Here is a 15,314-nt window from a genome sequence, read left to right on the forward strand (position 1 = left end):
TGGATAACCGTCTATGAACTCATGATAGGCTTCTTTCTACTCTCTTTTAAAAGTAAGCTAAAGGCAAATCCAAAGTTTCCTATCATCACACAATTTGTAGACTTTTATATCTATTAGAAAAACATTAGGGGCAGCTACGTGGTGCAGTGGATAGAGCACCAGTCCTGGATTCAGGAGGACCCGAGTTCAAATCTGGCCTCAGATACTTGGCACTTACTAGCTGTGTGACCCTGGGCAAGTCACTTAACTCCAACTGCCTCACAAAAACAAACAAAAAAGAAAAAGAAAAACATTAGCCTTTACACATACTAAGATCTATTTGATTTGGGCTTTAACTTTCTGATCTATAAGATGAGGGGGTGAAGAGCCAACCTCTAAGTTCCCTTCCCTTTAGACATCATCATTGGTTGCTCTGCTGAACTCAGTTTCTGCCATCAACAGGCAGACACAGGGATGAACATCTATTTCATTCAGAGAACTAAGTAAACTGTATAGGTAGCTAGGTTGCTAAGTGGATAGGTAGAAGGCAGGGGTCTGGAGTCAGAAAGACTCATCTTCCTAAATTCAAATCTGGCCTCAGACACTTACTAGCCATGTAACCCTGGGCAAGTCCATTAACCCTATTTACCTCAGTTTCCTCATCTATAAAATGAGTTGGGGAAGGAAATGGCAAACCAGTCCAGCATCTCTGCCAAGAAAACTCCAAATGGGCTCATGGAAAGTCAGACATGATGGAAATGACTCAACAGTGACAAAAAGAAGCAAACTAACTTGTAAAGTATTTTGAATACAGAAGCAGACTGAACTTCCATTGCTGTTAAGGCAAAGGGATGACCACATTTGAGTGAAATTCAAAGCTAAACACTTTCATGAACATTTCACCAAACTATTATTAAGAAATGAGGGCCTTTCAGAGAGTTGAATTAGGCAAACCACATACCTTATGAATGTGCTTAGTAAACACATCATTGACATATAAAAATAAAGCTATTTCCAGTCTAAAAGTATTTAAAAAAAAAAAAGGACCCAAATTCCAGATGACTCGAGCCTGGGGGTGGGGGGGGTGGTTAGTGGACTCTAAGTTGAAAGTGAGTCAGCCAGTTGTGAGTTGGCAGTTAAAAATGTTAACAGGAATTTGCATCCCACTGAGAGAGGCAAGGCTCCCAGGAATAAGGAGGAGACACTCCCATGGTATCATACCTTGGTCACACCCCATCTGCACTATAGTATTCAGGTCTCAGTACCACATTTTAGGAATACCATCAATAACCTGGAGAGGTTCCAAACTAAGGCAAAAAGGAGGTTAAATTTAGGCCATATGGGAATCAGTTAAAGGAGAAACCATTTAGCCTAGTGAAGCCTGGACTTTGAGAGGGGTAGAGAAGAGCTATATCATACGGAAGATGGATTAGATTTATTCTGCTTGGTGTAGGGGAGGAGGGCAAATCTATGGGCCCTATAAAGTAATTTGGATTTAGAATCAGAGGACTCAAATTCGAATTGTGCTTTTGCTACTTAAAGGCAGCTAGGTGGTGCAATGGATAGAGCACTGGGCCTGGAGTCAAGAAAACTCATCTACCGGACTTCAAATACAGCCTTGGGTACTTACTAGCTGTGTGACCCTAATCTGTGTGCCACTCATCCTGTATGCCTCAGTTTCTTCATTTGTAAAAAGAGATGGAGAAGGAAATGCCAAACTACTCCAGTATCTCTGCCAAGAAAACCCCAAATGAGGTCACAAAATGTCTGAGATGACTGAACAACAACAAAATTATTTTTTAAAATATACATAATATTTAATTTAACATGGTTATAAAATTGCTGTTTATTCCCCCTTTTGTATTTCTCTGTTCTATGCATTTTTAAAAACCATTATTTTATTTTTCCTCAATTACATATGAAGACTTTTTTTTTTTACATTTTAATAACAAAAGTCTTAGACTTCTGCTAACAAAATTTTCTACTTATTCCCTAAGTGACCTTACTGGAGTCACTATATCCTCCGGGGAACCTTTTCTTTATTTGTAAAATGAGGGGGTTGAACTTTATCAGAGCTTTTTAAACATTTTTTACTCACTACCCCTTTTTGCTTCAGAAAAGTTTACATGACCCTGCATATATAAAATAGTGTATAAGTGGATGGAGAAAGAGAGAGAGAGAGAGAGAGAGAGAGAGAGAGAGAGAGAGAGAGAGAGAGAGAGAAAGACCATTACCAAATTTTTCATAACCCCCACATTCACTTACTTGACTCTAACTGGGATCATGACCCAAAGTTTAAGAAGCTTTGAACAAGATGATCCCCTTTCCACCTCTAAATTTATGATACTTTCATTTTAAACTGTAAAGCAAAGCTGTCAAATTCCAACAGAACCAAGTTCCTATAGAACCATGTTGATTTACAAAAACAAAAACAACCACCACAAATTCACATTGTTTGTATTGTGCAGTATTTTTATTATTTTTTTAGACATTTCCCAATTCCATTTTAATCTGGTTCCTGAGCACTTGGGAGTCTTATTGAGGATTCCAACACCTCTGCTGGAGATGGAACATTAATCTGAGGAAAAATTTCCCGCCAATGTGTTAAGGTCTAAAATTCTAGCTAGTCTGTCTAAAATATCTAATGAGTGGTCGCCAATAAATTATAAGCTTTAGCAAGAGTTAGACTTTTAAGCATTTATTAAGGAGAATAAGAATTTGGTAAAGAGAGAGAGAAAGGCCTAGATTTCTATCTATTAAAGGGAGAGCACATTTTTAGCTCCCTTCTCCGCCAGCATCCTCAGGAAAAAGCCCCCGAGTCAGCACCAGTCTCTTCCTTCCTCCTCCCACTACTCGGCGTCACTTCCTGCTGCCAAAGAAAAGACTCCTGGTCTTGCCCTCAAAGACCTTCCCTTCATGGGCAGAAGTCTTCTACAGTAAGTCTCCAGCAGGTGGCGTCATTCCAATCGTTACAAATGAGAACTGTTTTAAAAATGGCTAGGGCCTATCTTCCCTCACTACAGATTTCTCTATGGAAGTTGGAAGACTGATGACTTGTCTGAGATATGCAAAGATTGCACATAAATAATCTATATCAAAGTGCTTACTGTCTTGGGGTAGAAGGGAGAAAATTTGGAACTCAATATTTTTTTAAATGAAAGTTAAAAATTGAGATATGCATCACAGAGGGGATTCTTGTGTTCATGTCCCTCCTTCTGTGATTCTGTAAATGAGCTTGGGTGCATTCCTCCCACGACAATCCTTCCCAGCAACAATTCTGGTCATATCTTCTTAGTCATATGTCTCTGACATCTGAAGAGTTGTATTTCATTATTACCTACAAGTAATTTGAACTGTTGGTAAACACTTGGGAGTAAATGTGTCAGTGTGTCAAAGATGGAGTTTTCTAAACAATTTTGAGAGAGGCCTGTGTAGCTTCAAATTGTTTTGATACAGTATATGTTCATCTTGTAATTTTCAAAATGTTGCTGTAATACATATTGCAAGAGAAAGAAGAAAAAAAAAGCCCAACACTGACATTCACTGGATTGAGACCAGAGAGGCAGTGTGGCCCAAGAGTTACCAGTCCAACTTAGAATCAAAAAGACTTAGGTTCAAGATACACCTCTGACACATATTTGCAGGTGACCGTAAGCAAGTTACTTAACATTCCCCAGATTACTCTAAGAGGATATATTCCAGACAAGCACTGTATCAGTAGGGGAGTTTCCACAGCAAGATGTTTCCCACACTGATGAAATTACAGGTCTGGACTAGGGAGGGGGAGGGAAAAAATGGACTTCAAGAGGCACAGGTTCCTTTCCTGAATCTGCCACTAACTAGCTGTCAGACCTCAGGCAGGTCACAATCTTGGTGGGCCTCAGTTTCCTCATTTAAAAAATTATTTTTAATTTATGGAATAAAACAAGCATTTTTATGATATAGTATTATAAAAAGATGACTGCACAAGAAACTGACAATCTATTACATACAACTTACTATTCCTTTTAACTATATAACAAAGTTATCATGGAAATTTCTTTTATTCCCTTTTTTTCTTCTCTTCTCCCTCACCCTAGAAATGACAACTATTAGACACAAATAAGTGTGTGTTGTATGTGTGTATACATATGTAAATGTATATATCTGCATATATGTAAATGTATATGTGTGCATGTGTATACGTATGTGTTTATATATACATATATGTATAAATTTATTCTATAAATACTTCTATTTATCCATTCTTTCTCTGGATGCAGATAGCATCTTTCTTCATAGGTCCTTTATAGTTAATTTGGTTACTTTTAATAGTTAAACTAACTCATTTGCTCACAATTGTTATTAAAATGACTATTACCACATACAATGTTCTCTTGATTGTGCTGATTTTGTTTTTCATCATTTCATCCGTCTTTCCATCTTTTTCTAAGATCATTGAGCCTATCATTTTTTATAGCACAGTAGTATTCCATCACAATCATATCCCACTTGTTCAGCCAGTCCCCAATGAGTTTCCTCATTTTTAAACAATGAGGTTAAATTAGGTATGTATATTCTGAAGCTTGGTCTGTTGCTAGACAGAGTCAAAAGCCCTGCATTCAAAGCATAGTTCTGATACTTACTAGTAGTATGATACTGGGCAAATGACATAATCTCATGAACCCCACTGTAAAAACAAAGTTATTGTGAGGAAAGCCCTTTAAAGCTACATCCAAATGTGAGTTCTAAGGTTCTTTTCAGTTCAGGCATACTACAATTCAATTGGCAACATACATTTCCTAATTCCTCAGAGTCCCAACTTTCTTACCCTTCATTTGAGTAGAGTAATGCCTACCACAACTAAATGAGAATGTAGGTGAAAGAATTCTGAAAGCAGTCTGGTGAATATAAGTTAATGAGAGTTCTAAAATTTCAGCTTTAGAGGGAACCTTAGACAACTAGTGCAAAAATTCTCAAACTTTTGAGAGGTCTCTTTCCATGATTAAAAAATATTGAAAACTGGGGCAGCTAGGTGGTGTAGTAGATAAAGCACCAGCCCTAGATTCAGGAGGACCTGAGTTCAAATCCAGCCTCAGATACTTGATACTTATTAGCTATGTGACCCTGGGCAATTAACTTTCATTGTCCCGCCAAAAAATATATATATTGAAAACTACAAAGAGCTTTTGCTTATGTGGGTTACATCTATCAATATTTACCATGTTAGAAATTAAAATTAATCATTTAAAATTATTTAATTCATTAAAAAATAATAAACCCATTACATGTTTAAAATAATATTTAATGAGAAATAACTATTTTCAGAATAACAAAAAATAGTGAAAAGAGTAGCATTGTTTTACATTGTTTTTTGCAAATTTTTTTTAATGTCATCTTAATAAAAGACAGCCAGATTCTTATATCTGCTTCTGCATATGATCTGCTGCAATGTTGTTTTGGTTAAGAGTACATGGAGAAAATCCAGCCACATAATAATATGCAGCAGGAAAAGAGAGGGGCATTTTAATAAGCAAATGTCTTATCATGAAAAAAGTTTTGGTCTCATGGATGCCTTGGGGTCTATACTTTGCGAACTACTGATCTAGTTCAGTGAGAGTAGGGAGCAATGACAAGATTTGAACTCAAATCCTCTGACTCCAAATACAGACCTCTTTCAGAAGATCAAATCCTGAGTCTGTCACTAAAACTCCCTGTGTGCACTTAAATGAGTCACATCTCTGGACTCAGTTTCCCAAATTATAAATAAGAAGGATGGACTAAAAGGTCCCTTCCATCTCTCTGTAAAGGCTAAAATTCTAGCTTTACTGTCTAATGAGTGGTAGCCAATAAATTATAAGCTTTAGCAAGAGATAGACTTTTAAGCATTTATTAAGGAGAGTAAGAATTTGGTGGAGAGAAAGAGAAAGGCCTAGATTCACCTATCTATTAAAGGGAGAGAGCATTCCTAGCTCCGCTCTCCACCAGAGTCCACACGAAAGAGTCAGTGTGCCAGCCTCCCCCTTCTTCCTCCTACAAGCAAACGTCACTTCCTGACACCAAAAAAAAAAAAAAAAAAGATGCATGGTCTTGCCCTCAGAGACCTTCACCTCATGGCGGAGATTTTCTACAGTAAGTCTCCAGCAGGTGGCATCATTCCAATCATTACATCTCTATTCTATGACACACTAGTTTTCTACAAAGTAGTGGTTGGTAGGTAGAGAGTAATCCACCTCAACAAAATCATTTTGGGGCTCAGTATACCATCTTACTTCCCATTTTAAGTAGCAGAAATCTGAAACTGGGAAGAAATTTAGAATTTACTATGTGGTGGGTATATTTTATCTTAGGTTTTTGGAAGGCGGGGAGAAGAAATTTCTGCTTGTGCAAACTTTCCAGAGAAATAAAGCCTTAAATACCTAAACATATTAACAATATATAGGGGAAACTGAGGTCCATAGATGAGAAGCAGCTTCTTCAAGGTTCCATGGGAGTTCTAATGGAAGATCTAGGACTTACACAGAGAAGTAGAAAGTACACAGGACTAGGTGTCAGAGGACCTGGGTTAGGCTCCACCTGTGTGACCTTAGACAAGTTGAATGAAAAAGCACCTTGGTTTTAGAGACAAGAGGATTTGGGTTTAAATCTTGGCCTAACAATTTACTACCTGTATATCCTTACACACATCACTTCATTCTTGTGCCTTGGTTTCCTCCTTTGTAAACTGAGGAGGCTGAACCAAATGACCTCATAATACTCTCTCCTAGTTGTTCTACATATCTGATCTGCTCCTCTGCCTCTTTTGCTGTTTCATTATTCCTATTCATGCTTTCTTACAGCATCGACCTTAGGTACACCCCAAGGCTCTGTCTGGGACACTCTCTTCTTTTCTCTCTCTGTACCTGATCACTTGACATCACTAGCCACAAGTTTAATTATCATCTCTTTGCACCCAGAAACTTACAAGTCTGGCTTTCTTTCCTGTCCTCCAGATCCAAATCACCAATGGCCATTAGGCCATTTCAAACTGGATGAGCCATAGACTTCTTAAATTCAATGTGGCCAAAACAACTCATCTTTTTGTCCACAAACGTATCCCTCATCCAAGGTTCCCTATTTCTGTTGAGGAGAAACCACCATCCTTCTGGTGTCTAAGATTGGTACTCCTCAGTTCCTTATTCTCCTTCACCCAGTGTTTCCAAACAGCTGCACAATCTCACCATTCCTTCCTTCACAACTCCTCTTACATCTTTCCCCTTCTCATTAGGCCTTCATCACCTCTTTCCTGTACTACTGCAATATCCTCCAACTTGGTCTCTCTCTCTCAAGCCTTTCCTTACTCTAATCTATTCTCCAAGAAACTGGCAAAGTAATTTTCCTATAGGACAATTCTCTTTTTTTTGGTGGGGCAATGAGGGTTAAGTGACTTGCCCAGGGTCCCACAGCTAGTGTCAAGTATCTGAGGCCTCATTTGAACTCAGGTACTTCTGAATCCAGGGCCGGTGCTTAATCAGCTGCCCCAGGACAATTCTGATTATATAACTTCCTTCCATGACAAATACCAATGGTTCCCTGCTTTAAGTATAAAATACAAGCATTTCTAGGGCAGCTAGGTGGTGCAGTGGATAAAGCACTGGCCCTGGATTCAGGAGGACCTGAGTTCAAATCCGGCCTCAGACACTTAACACTTACTAGCTGTGTAACCCTGGGCAAGTCACTTAACCCTCATTGCCCTGCCACAAACAAACAACAAAAACCAAAAACACTTACTAGCTGTGTGACCCTGGGCAAGTCACTTAACCCCAATTGCCTCACAAAAAAAAAAAAATACAGGCATTTAAACCATCCTCAAACTAGCCCAAACCAATTTTTCCAACTTTATTGTACACTACCCCCATTCCTATAGTAGATCCGGACAAATCGTCCTCTGTTTCTCACCCAGAGATGCCCATTTCCCATCTCTGTGCCTTTGTACAGGCCATACCCTATGCCTAGGGCACACTCCTCCTCCTCCTCAGCTCTGCACCACAGAATGCCTGGATTCCTTCAAGTCTCAATTCAAGCACAACTTTTCCCTCTTCTTCCCTAAGTACTTTGCATTTTTATCATATTTGTTGTGCATTTATTCTGCAATTAATCCATTGAGAGCAGGAAATTGTTCTTTTTCTCTTTGTATCCCCAGTGTCAAGCATAGTATGCAATGAATAAATGCTTGCTCTCTAACAGGAAAAGATGGCTGCTGGGGCCTCTTCTGGCTCTAGATCTTCCATCTTAAAATACAAGTTGTTCTTGATGCTCTCAGTTCTGAGACTCTTTAAACAAATAATAAACGGGGGCAGTTAGGTGGCGCAGTGGATAAAGCACTGGCCCTGGATTCAGGAAGACCTGAGTTCAAATCCAGCCTCAGACACTCGACACTTACTAGCTGTGGGACCCTGGGCAAGTCACTTAAACCCAACTGCCTCACACACACACACACATATACAAAAAATTTTTTAAATAATAAACTTTTTTATTTATTTATGGTTTTAAGTTGCAAATTTTATCCCTCTCTCCCCTGAGGCTGTGAGCAATCAGATATGGGTTATACATGTACAATTATGTAAAACATTACCATATTAGTCATTTTGTACAAGAAAACTTGAATAAAAGAAAATCAGTTCTTTCTCTGGAGGTGGATAGTATGTTTCATCATAAGTCCTTTAGTATTTTCTTGGATCACTGTTTTGTTGAACATAGTTAAGTCATTCACAGTTCTTCATCAAACAATATTGCTGTCTCTGTGCACAATGTTCTCTTGGTTCTGCTCACTTCAATATACATCAGTTCATACAAGTCTTTCCAGGCCTTTCTGAAATCATCCTGCTTGTCATTTCTTATAGCACAGTAATATTCCATCACCATCATATACCACAGCTTGTTTAGCCATTCCCCATTCTGGGGGCATCTTTTTGATTTCCAATTCTTAGCCACCACAAGAAGAGCTGCTATGATTTGTACAAATAGGTCTTTTTCTCTTCTTGGGGATGTCTTTGGGATATAAACCTAACAGTGGTATTTCTGGATCAAAAGGGTATGCACAGTTCTATAGTACTTTGGGCATAGTTACAAATTGCTCTCCAGAATGGTTGGACTGAAACCCTTTAAAAAAAATAATGATATAAGATAAACAGCATCCAATTTCTTCTCCTAGGTCATCATCATGAAACAAGATCATACACCAGGATTCAGTCATTGTAGCTATGAGACCAGGACAGGCTATCAGTGTTGACCAGATTTTAAGTCAACAGCTCTGAGTCAGTTTCTTGCTGTGGCTGGCTTCTCTTAGAACTTCCTCCAGGATAATTAGGAGACCTCTAGGCCTGAGTAAGACTTTCTTTTTTCTTTTCTAATCACCACTCTACAGACCAGGAAAGTTAAAAGGCCAATCATTTCCTCCAATTCAAGGAAATAAAAGGTCAACCATTTCATCTATCCCAAGGCAGTAAGGGGCAAACCATTTTTTGGAAGTCATCAAACATGATCTAATTGATGGTGACATTGCCCCAATTAACAAAAACTTTATATTCCCTGCCCCCCCCCCACACACACACACACTGTAGAATTGGCAGAAAAAATTTAGGTACTCAAAAACAAAGATCCCAGTGCAGCAAGCAATAAGGTAGTGAGTTGCCCAAAGATTATATAGCTAGTGATAACAGACCCAGAATTTGAACCAGATCCTCTGATTCCCAATGTAGCTCTCTTTTCATTGTACCATATTGCCTCTTATAATATTTCAGACCAGCTACATGAATGTTGTGTTGTGTTAATAGGACAAAACTAGAAGCAAGGAGGAGAATTTAGATTTGATGTTAGGGAGGGGGAAAAAAAAAAGCCCTGACTGATGAATAGCACTATCCCAGAGTGAATGGATGCCCATAGGACATAACAAGTTCATTTCATCTAAGGTCTTCGAGCAAAGAATGGGTAGCCCCTTGTGAGAGATGTAGAAGTGAATCTTGTACAACTAACCATAGTACTAAATGGGCCTCTGAGGTTTCTTACCCATCTAAGATTCTATGCCTCTGTGACATTCTCTGAAGACTTCAACTCAAATTATATAATGCAATTCTTGGTGTGGTTATAGTATGCCTGTTCATTAACCACAACTGTTTTTTTTTTCTTTTACTCCTTTTTTTCCTGCCCCCTCCCCACAACTTCCTTTGGTTTGTGGCCCTGAACAAGGAGAAGGGAGGGAAGAGTGGGGACAGAGGTCATTGATCTTCCAGTTTCTCTTGCCCTTAAAACATATCAGATTAATCAGGCCTTGAGGTTCACTGTTCAACTCATCTACTCTTTTTCACTCCACTCCAAATAGCAGCAGAAATTCAGGCACAACAACGAATGCTGATAGCACCATCAGCACAAGTCTAGATGACCATGGGCAAGAAACAGGTGTGAAGAAACCATCACAGCAGAGTTTTTAGAAAGTTTTCTGAGAAAGGCTGATTTCAATTTACAGAGTTAAAAACTGAAGATAAAAGTACAGGACCCAATCTTATTATGTATTAGTCCTAAAAAGGAAAACCAGACCTAGATCAAAAATGATACTTTAAAAATGGAGAAGAGCCCAACAAATGGGTACTAAAGATATACCCATCTATGTGGTGCAGTAGATAGAGTACTGGCCCTGTAGTCAGGAAGACCGAAGTTCAAATCCAGCTTAAGACACTTCCCAGGTATATGGCCCTATACAAATCCCTTAACCTCTATCAGTTTCCCCAACTATAAAATGGGGGAAATAATAGGATGCACATCATGGGGTTGTTCTGAGGATCGAAAATAAGTTAATATTTCAAAAGTGCTTAGCACAATTCCTGGTGTAGAGCAAGTTCTTAATAAATACTTGTTCCCTTTCCCATCTCCCCCCCCCCCCCCAATCTCAAGGAATTAACTGTCCATTATACACAAAAGGCCAGAGACTAGACAGGATGAGCCCTAGAGCTTGTAGCTCTTAGTATCTCTTCAGATAAATTGATTAGACTGAATTACAGAAAAAAGACACATCAACCTGATCTGGTTAGTCAGACCTTGGGACCATTGAAACCAAAGTAGAGAAATTTAATACTCAACAGAAGAGAGCCAGTTTCTCTATCAGGAAAAAATGTCTCAGGAACTGATTCCTAAGTTGGCATACTTCCTCATTATTCTTCTACAAAGCGCTGGACCCCTACCCTACTGATCAGTGCACCCACATGGCTAGCCAATTGGTTTATTTAAACAATTACGATTTATTAGGAAGAGCCAAAAACTCGGGATTCAATGCTATCATTTAAATTTCTCATTACTGGCAGTGTTTTTTTTTTTCCCCTTTCCTTTACGCCCAATATTCTATTATAACTATTATTCTTATGGAAACCTTTGGCAGCATTATATTCCTTAACTCATCAGGTTTTTAGTAAGTGGAAGAAACACTACTCTATCCTGTTTGAGGGACTGCTTTGTCCCTGTGTTCTGAACAGAAACAAACCAGACCCTGCACTCTGACCTCTTGGGATCCTATCTGGAGTATTGTGTTCAGTTCTGACCATCCCATTTTCAAAAGTCAAAGCTAATATAGCAGAGTGACCAGGATAGTAAGAGTACTAGAGTTCATTTACACACACACACACAGGTGTATACCTACCCATACATGTAGACATGTGTCTTACAGATGGTATTTACATATATACATGCAGATACATGTGTGTATCTGTATGTATGTGTGTGTAATAGCATCCATTGAAGGAATTGAACAAATTTATCCTGGAGAAGAGGTCTCCAGGGTTGAGAAGATGGCAGACTCCAAGTATCTGAAGGGCTGGCAGAGATGTTGTATAATGAGGAAGAGGAAACTGGGCTTGTTGCTTAGTCCCAAAGAGCAGAACTAAGGGAAATGGGAAGAACTCGTGGGGAAGAAGATTTGTGGGCTAGTCAGTCAAACATTTATTAAGCAATTACTATATGACAAGATCTAGGGATAGAAATACAAATAAAGACAGTCCCTTCCCTCAAGGATCTTAGAATTTAATGGGGGGTGGGAGGTAGGCTAGGTGGTACAGTGGTTAGAGCATTGGTCCTAGAGTCAGGAGGACCTGAAATCAAATCCAGCCTCAGCTCTGGGGGATGATGGAAAAGTCCCAGTAAGTCCAAAAGTAACACAGCTGGTAGGAAATGGGGAGAGGACTATGCCAGGCCCCGTCCTCATTTAGAGGTTTTGGGAGTTCATGGCTCTGTCTTCTGGTTCAAAGATTCAATCAGAAAGTCAGAGGATACTGATGAGATTTGGACTTGATGTAAGGAAAACCTCCCTAACTCTGGAAGAGACTTTTTTGACAGGTACATTTTCCTCAGTAAAAGGTCATCAAGTGAAGGCCAGATGATTTTTTTTTGAGGGGGAAGGGGTATGTTGCAAAATGAAAGGATGTTCTGTAAGGCATTTTGCAAACATCTGAGCTCCTTTGCCACAGCTATTGTTAAAGGGGATTTCTATGCAGCTACAGAGAATGGAATCTAAAGCTGGAAGGGACTTTAGAAGCCTTGAGGTCCATGGGTGTTAAGTGACTTGTCTGGTGTTGCCATACTGGGAACCGAAGCCATATATCCTCCAACTTGAGAGCCTGCTTTCTTCCCACCATTCCTTGACTACATGGCTTCCCAGGCCCCTTCCAATTCTGAGAGAGTTACCAGGCCTTCTCTTAAAGCTTCTGAAAACATTCCAAGATCAAGCAAAGCATGCAGTGAGGTTCGACAGGGAGGACACTATGGTCCTGAAGATTTCATCCCAAACTTGTAAATCACCTCTCTCCACTAAATCACTTCTTTTTTGGAAAACATGTACAGTAGGGCAACAGAAAACAGGATAGCAGAAAGGCCCTAAAAGGACCCAATATGTTCATGAAGGATTAAAGAGCAAAGTCAAAACCTGCCAAAGAGTAGAAGTTAGGACATACACAGTGAACCTGACCAGGTAAGACTGAGGGTGTGTGTGTTGGGTGGGGGGGGGGGGTACCATTCTTTTTATAGGACATGTTTTGTTTACGGTTCAGCAGACAAACAATCCACATGTCCCACACCGGTGTGACAACCAGGACTCCCTCACTCCCATTCTTAAGGGAGAGGGGAAGGGAGCAATACAATGGAGGTGGTCCACTCCCTGTGCTCTCACCTCCTCCTGACCAAAGGCTTCTTGCGGGCATCTCCTGGAGCCAACATCAGGGTCACATCCTTTCCTGAAGCAGCATGTTTTACAACAGCCACCTCCCGGAAAAGGTTAGTGGTGCCCCCGTGTTCAGATTTTGCCCCACCATACTGCTGTTCCGCTGACTCTCCCAGCATGGCACAGGTACACAGAGCTAGGTCTCCCACCCCTCACAGCGGGGCTCAGCTCCCTCGTCCCTGCCTTCATCCCCGCCCATCCGGCCGCCTGCTGTCTCCATTACTCAGCGCTGCTCGAAGGGGGAGGCCTCCGCGCCCCACCCCGCCCTCCACCCCCATCAGTGGTAGGAAGGAGGGCTTCCTCCCTTAGAGGCTGCCCCAAGACCGCAGGGAGGCAAGGCTGGCGGCGAGGCTGCCCCCAGTTTTAGGTCAGGGTCGGGCGCGTGGAGAGAGGGGCACAAACGCCTCCTTCTGAGCATTCCTGGGGGGCTCAGGCTGGGGCACAGAGAGGGTGCCGCTGCCCGTCTCCCTGACCAAAGAGGAGCTCAGGAGGACGCGTTCCTGGAATCCAATGGACTTGGCTCAGCCCCAGTCCTCGCTCAGGGCGAACCGGGCCCGACCCGAGCGTGCGCTTAGCTCCAGTCCCTACTGCCTTCCCCTGTCCAGGCCCAGAGCGGCCCCACGTGGGGCCCGGGCAGCAGCTGCGGGAGCCGCAGCCGAGAGAGGGGGTACCCGGGGCTCAGTTCGAGTGGCAGCGAAAAGGAACAGTGGTAGCCAGGCCCGGGGCCGCCGGATGCTCGCCCCTCCACCGAGGTCCCTGCGCCTCCGTGGAGCTAAGCTCGGGGCTGGGAGAACAGACAGATAGGCAACCAGCCCGCCCGATCGTCTTCCACCGATCCACGGGCCGGCCTGGGACCCCACCCTAGCCCCTATCCTACCCGCCGTCCCGCTTCCCCGGGGAGGGAGGGAGGAACCTACCATCGGTGGCCACCATCTCGATGAGCGTCTCGCTCCCGCGCTTAGCCAGCCGGTTCATGGCTCCGCCGGGCCGCCTTGGGGCCCGCCCGGCGGCTGTAGCGGTAGCCCCAGCAAACGCACTGGAAAGTTTCTGAGCCCAGCCAAGCCAGAGCCGGGGATCCGAGCTGGAGGAGGGGACCGCCTCCTCCCTCCCGCTGGTCTCCTCCTCCCTTCCTCTCCTCCCTCCTCCGCCTTTATTCGGCTCTGGGGATCCCCTCCTTCCTTCCCTCCCTCCCTCCTTCCCACCCAGGCCGCGACAAGTCCGAGGTAGGCTCACTCCAATCAAGTTACTTTGTGTAGGGGAAGAAAAGCCCGCCCCTTAAAGGGCTGCCCGACCGCATACTGCTCTCGGGAGGGAGGGGAGTGGGCGTGGAGAGAAGCTCCCGGTATAGAGTGACGGATTGCGCTCAGCTGTGGGCTGCTTGTAAAGATCCGAAAAAGGAGATAGCAGCAGCAGCAGCGGCAGCGGCAGTAGCATCCCTCTTTGCCTTGTTGGGGGATGAACTGTGTTTTGGATTCATCCAGGGGAGGGTTTTTTGTTTTGTTTTGTTTTTAATAGCATTTATGTTGCACCTAGTATATACCAGGCACTAGGCTAAGCGCTTTAAAAAATATCTCATTCGAAGCTCCCAACAACTCTGGGAATTAGGTTAGGAAACCGAGGCAGACAGTTTAAGCGACTTGCCCAGGGTCACAAAACTGGTTTCTGAGGTCGATTTTGACTCTGGTCTTCCCGACTCAAGGAGAAGCTTACCCGGTTTTTTTCTTGGCCATATAGTAGAAGTGAACTTACCTGGCCTCCCTGTGTGTTGCCTCCCTGTATCTCAGCTTCCCTATTTGTAAAATAAGAGGATGGTGCTAAATGGTCTCCCTTCCAATTCAAGATCTACATTCCGATGATTTATTAAAAGCTATCAGTGAGCAATGCAAGGATGTAATAATAAAGCTAGCATTTATATGGTGCTTTAAGATTTACAAAGCTCTTTACAAATACTATCTCATTTTACCCTAACAAATACCCTGGGAGTTAGATGCTATCAATTCCCATTAAACAGATAACATCAGGGAGAAAGCGTTTAAGTTGACTTGCCCAAAGAGTATGAACTTGAGTTAGCCAGTAGGTCACCAGTAGCCCTGGGGTTAGTGACCACCCAGGGGTA

The 15,314-nt window shown here is 42.1% G+C and overlaps 1 protein-coding gene across 1 annotated transcript in view; it reads right to left on the reverse strand.

Moving 5' to 3' along the window:
* ANO5 (anoctamin 5) overlaps window positions 1-14,351 on the reverse strand; it is a 157,074-nt gene extending 142,723 nt beyond the window's left edge. Inside the window, exon 1 of the mRNA XM_043970893.1 lies at window positions 14,116-14,351. Within this exon, the coding sequence (XP_043826828.1) occupies window positions 14,116-14,173 (58 nt within the window). The 5' untranslated portion in view covers window positions 14,174-14,351. The remainder of the gene's footprint in view (window positions 1-14,115) is intronic.
* Between the last annotated feature and the right edge of the window lie 963 nt (window positions 14,352-15,314).

The sequence above is a fragment of the Dromiciops gliroides genome, chromosome 6 (assembly GCF_019393635.1).
Source record: "Dromiciops gliroides isolate mDroGli1 chromosome 6, mDroGli1.pri, whole genome shotgun sequence".
NCBI lineage: Eukaryota > Metazoa > Chordata > Mammalia > Microbiotheria > Microbiotheriidae > Dromiciops > Dromiciops gliroides.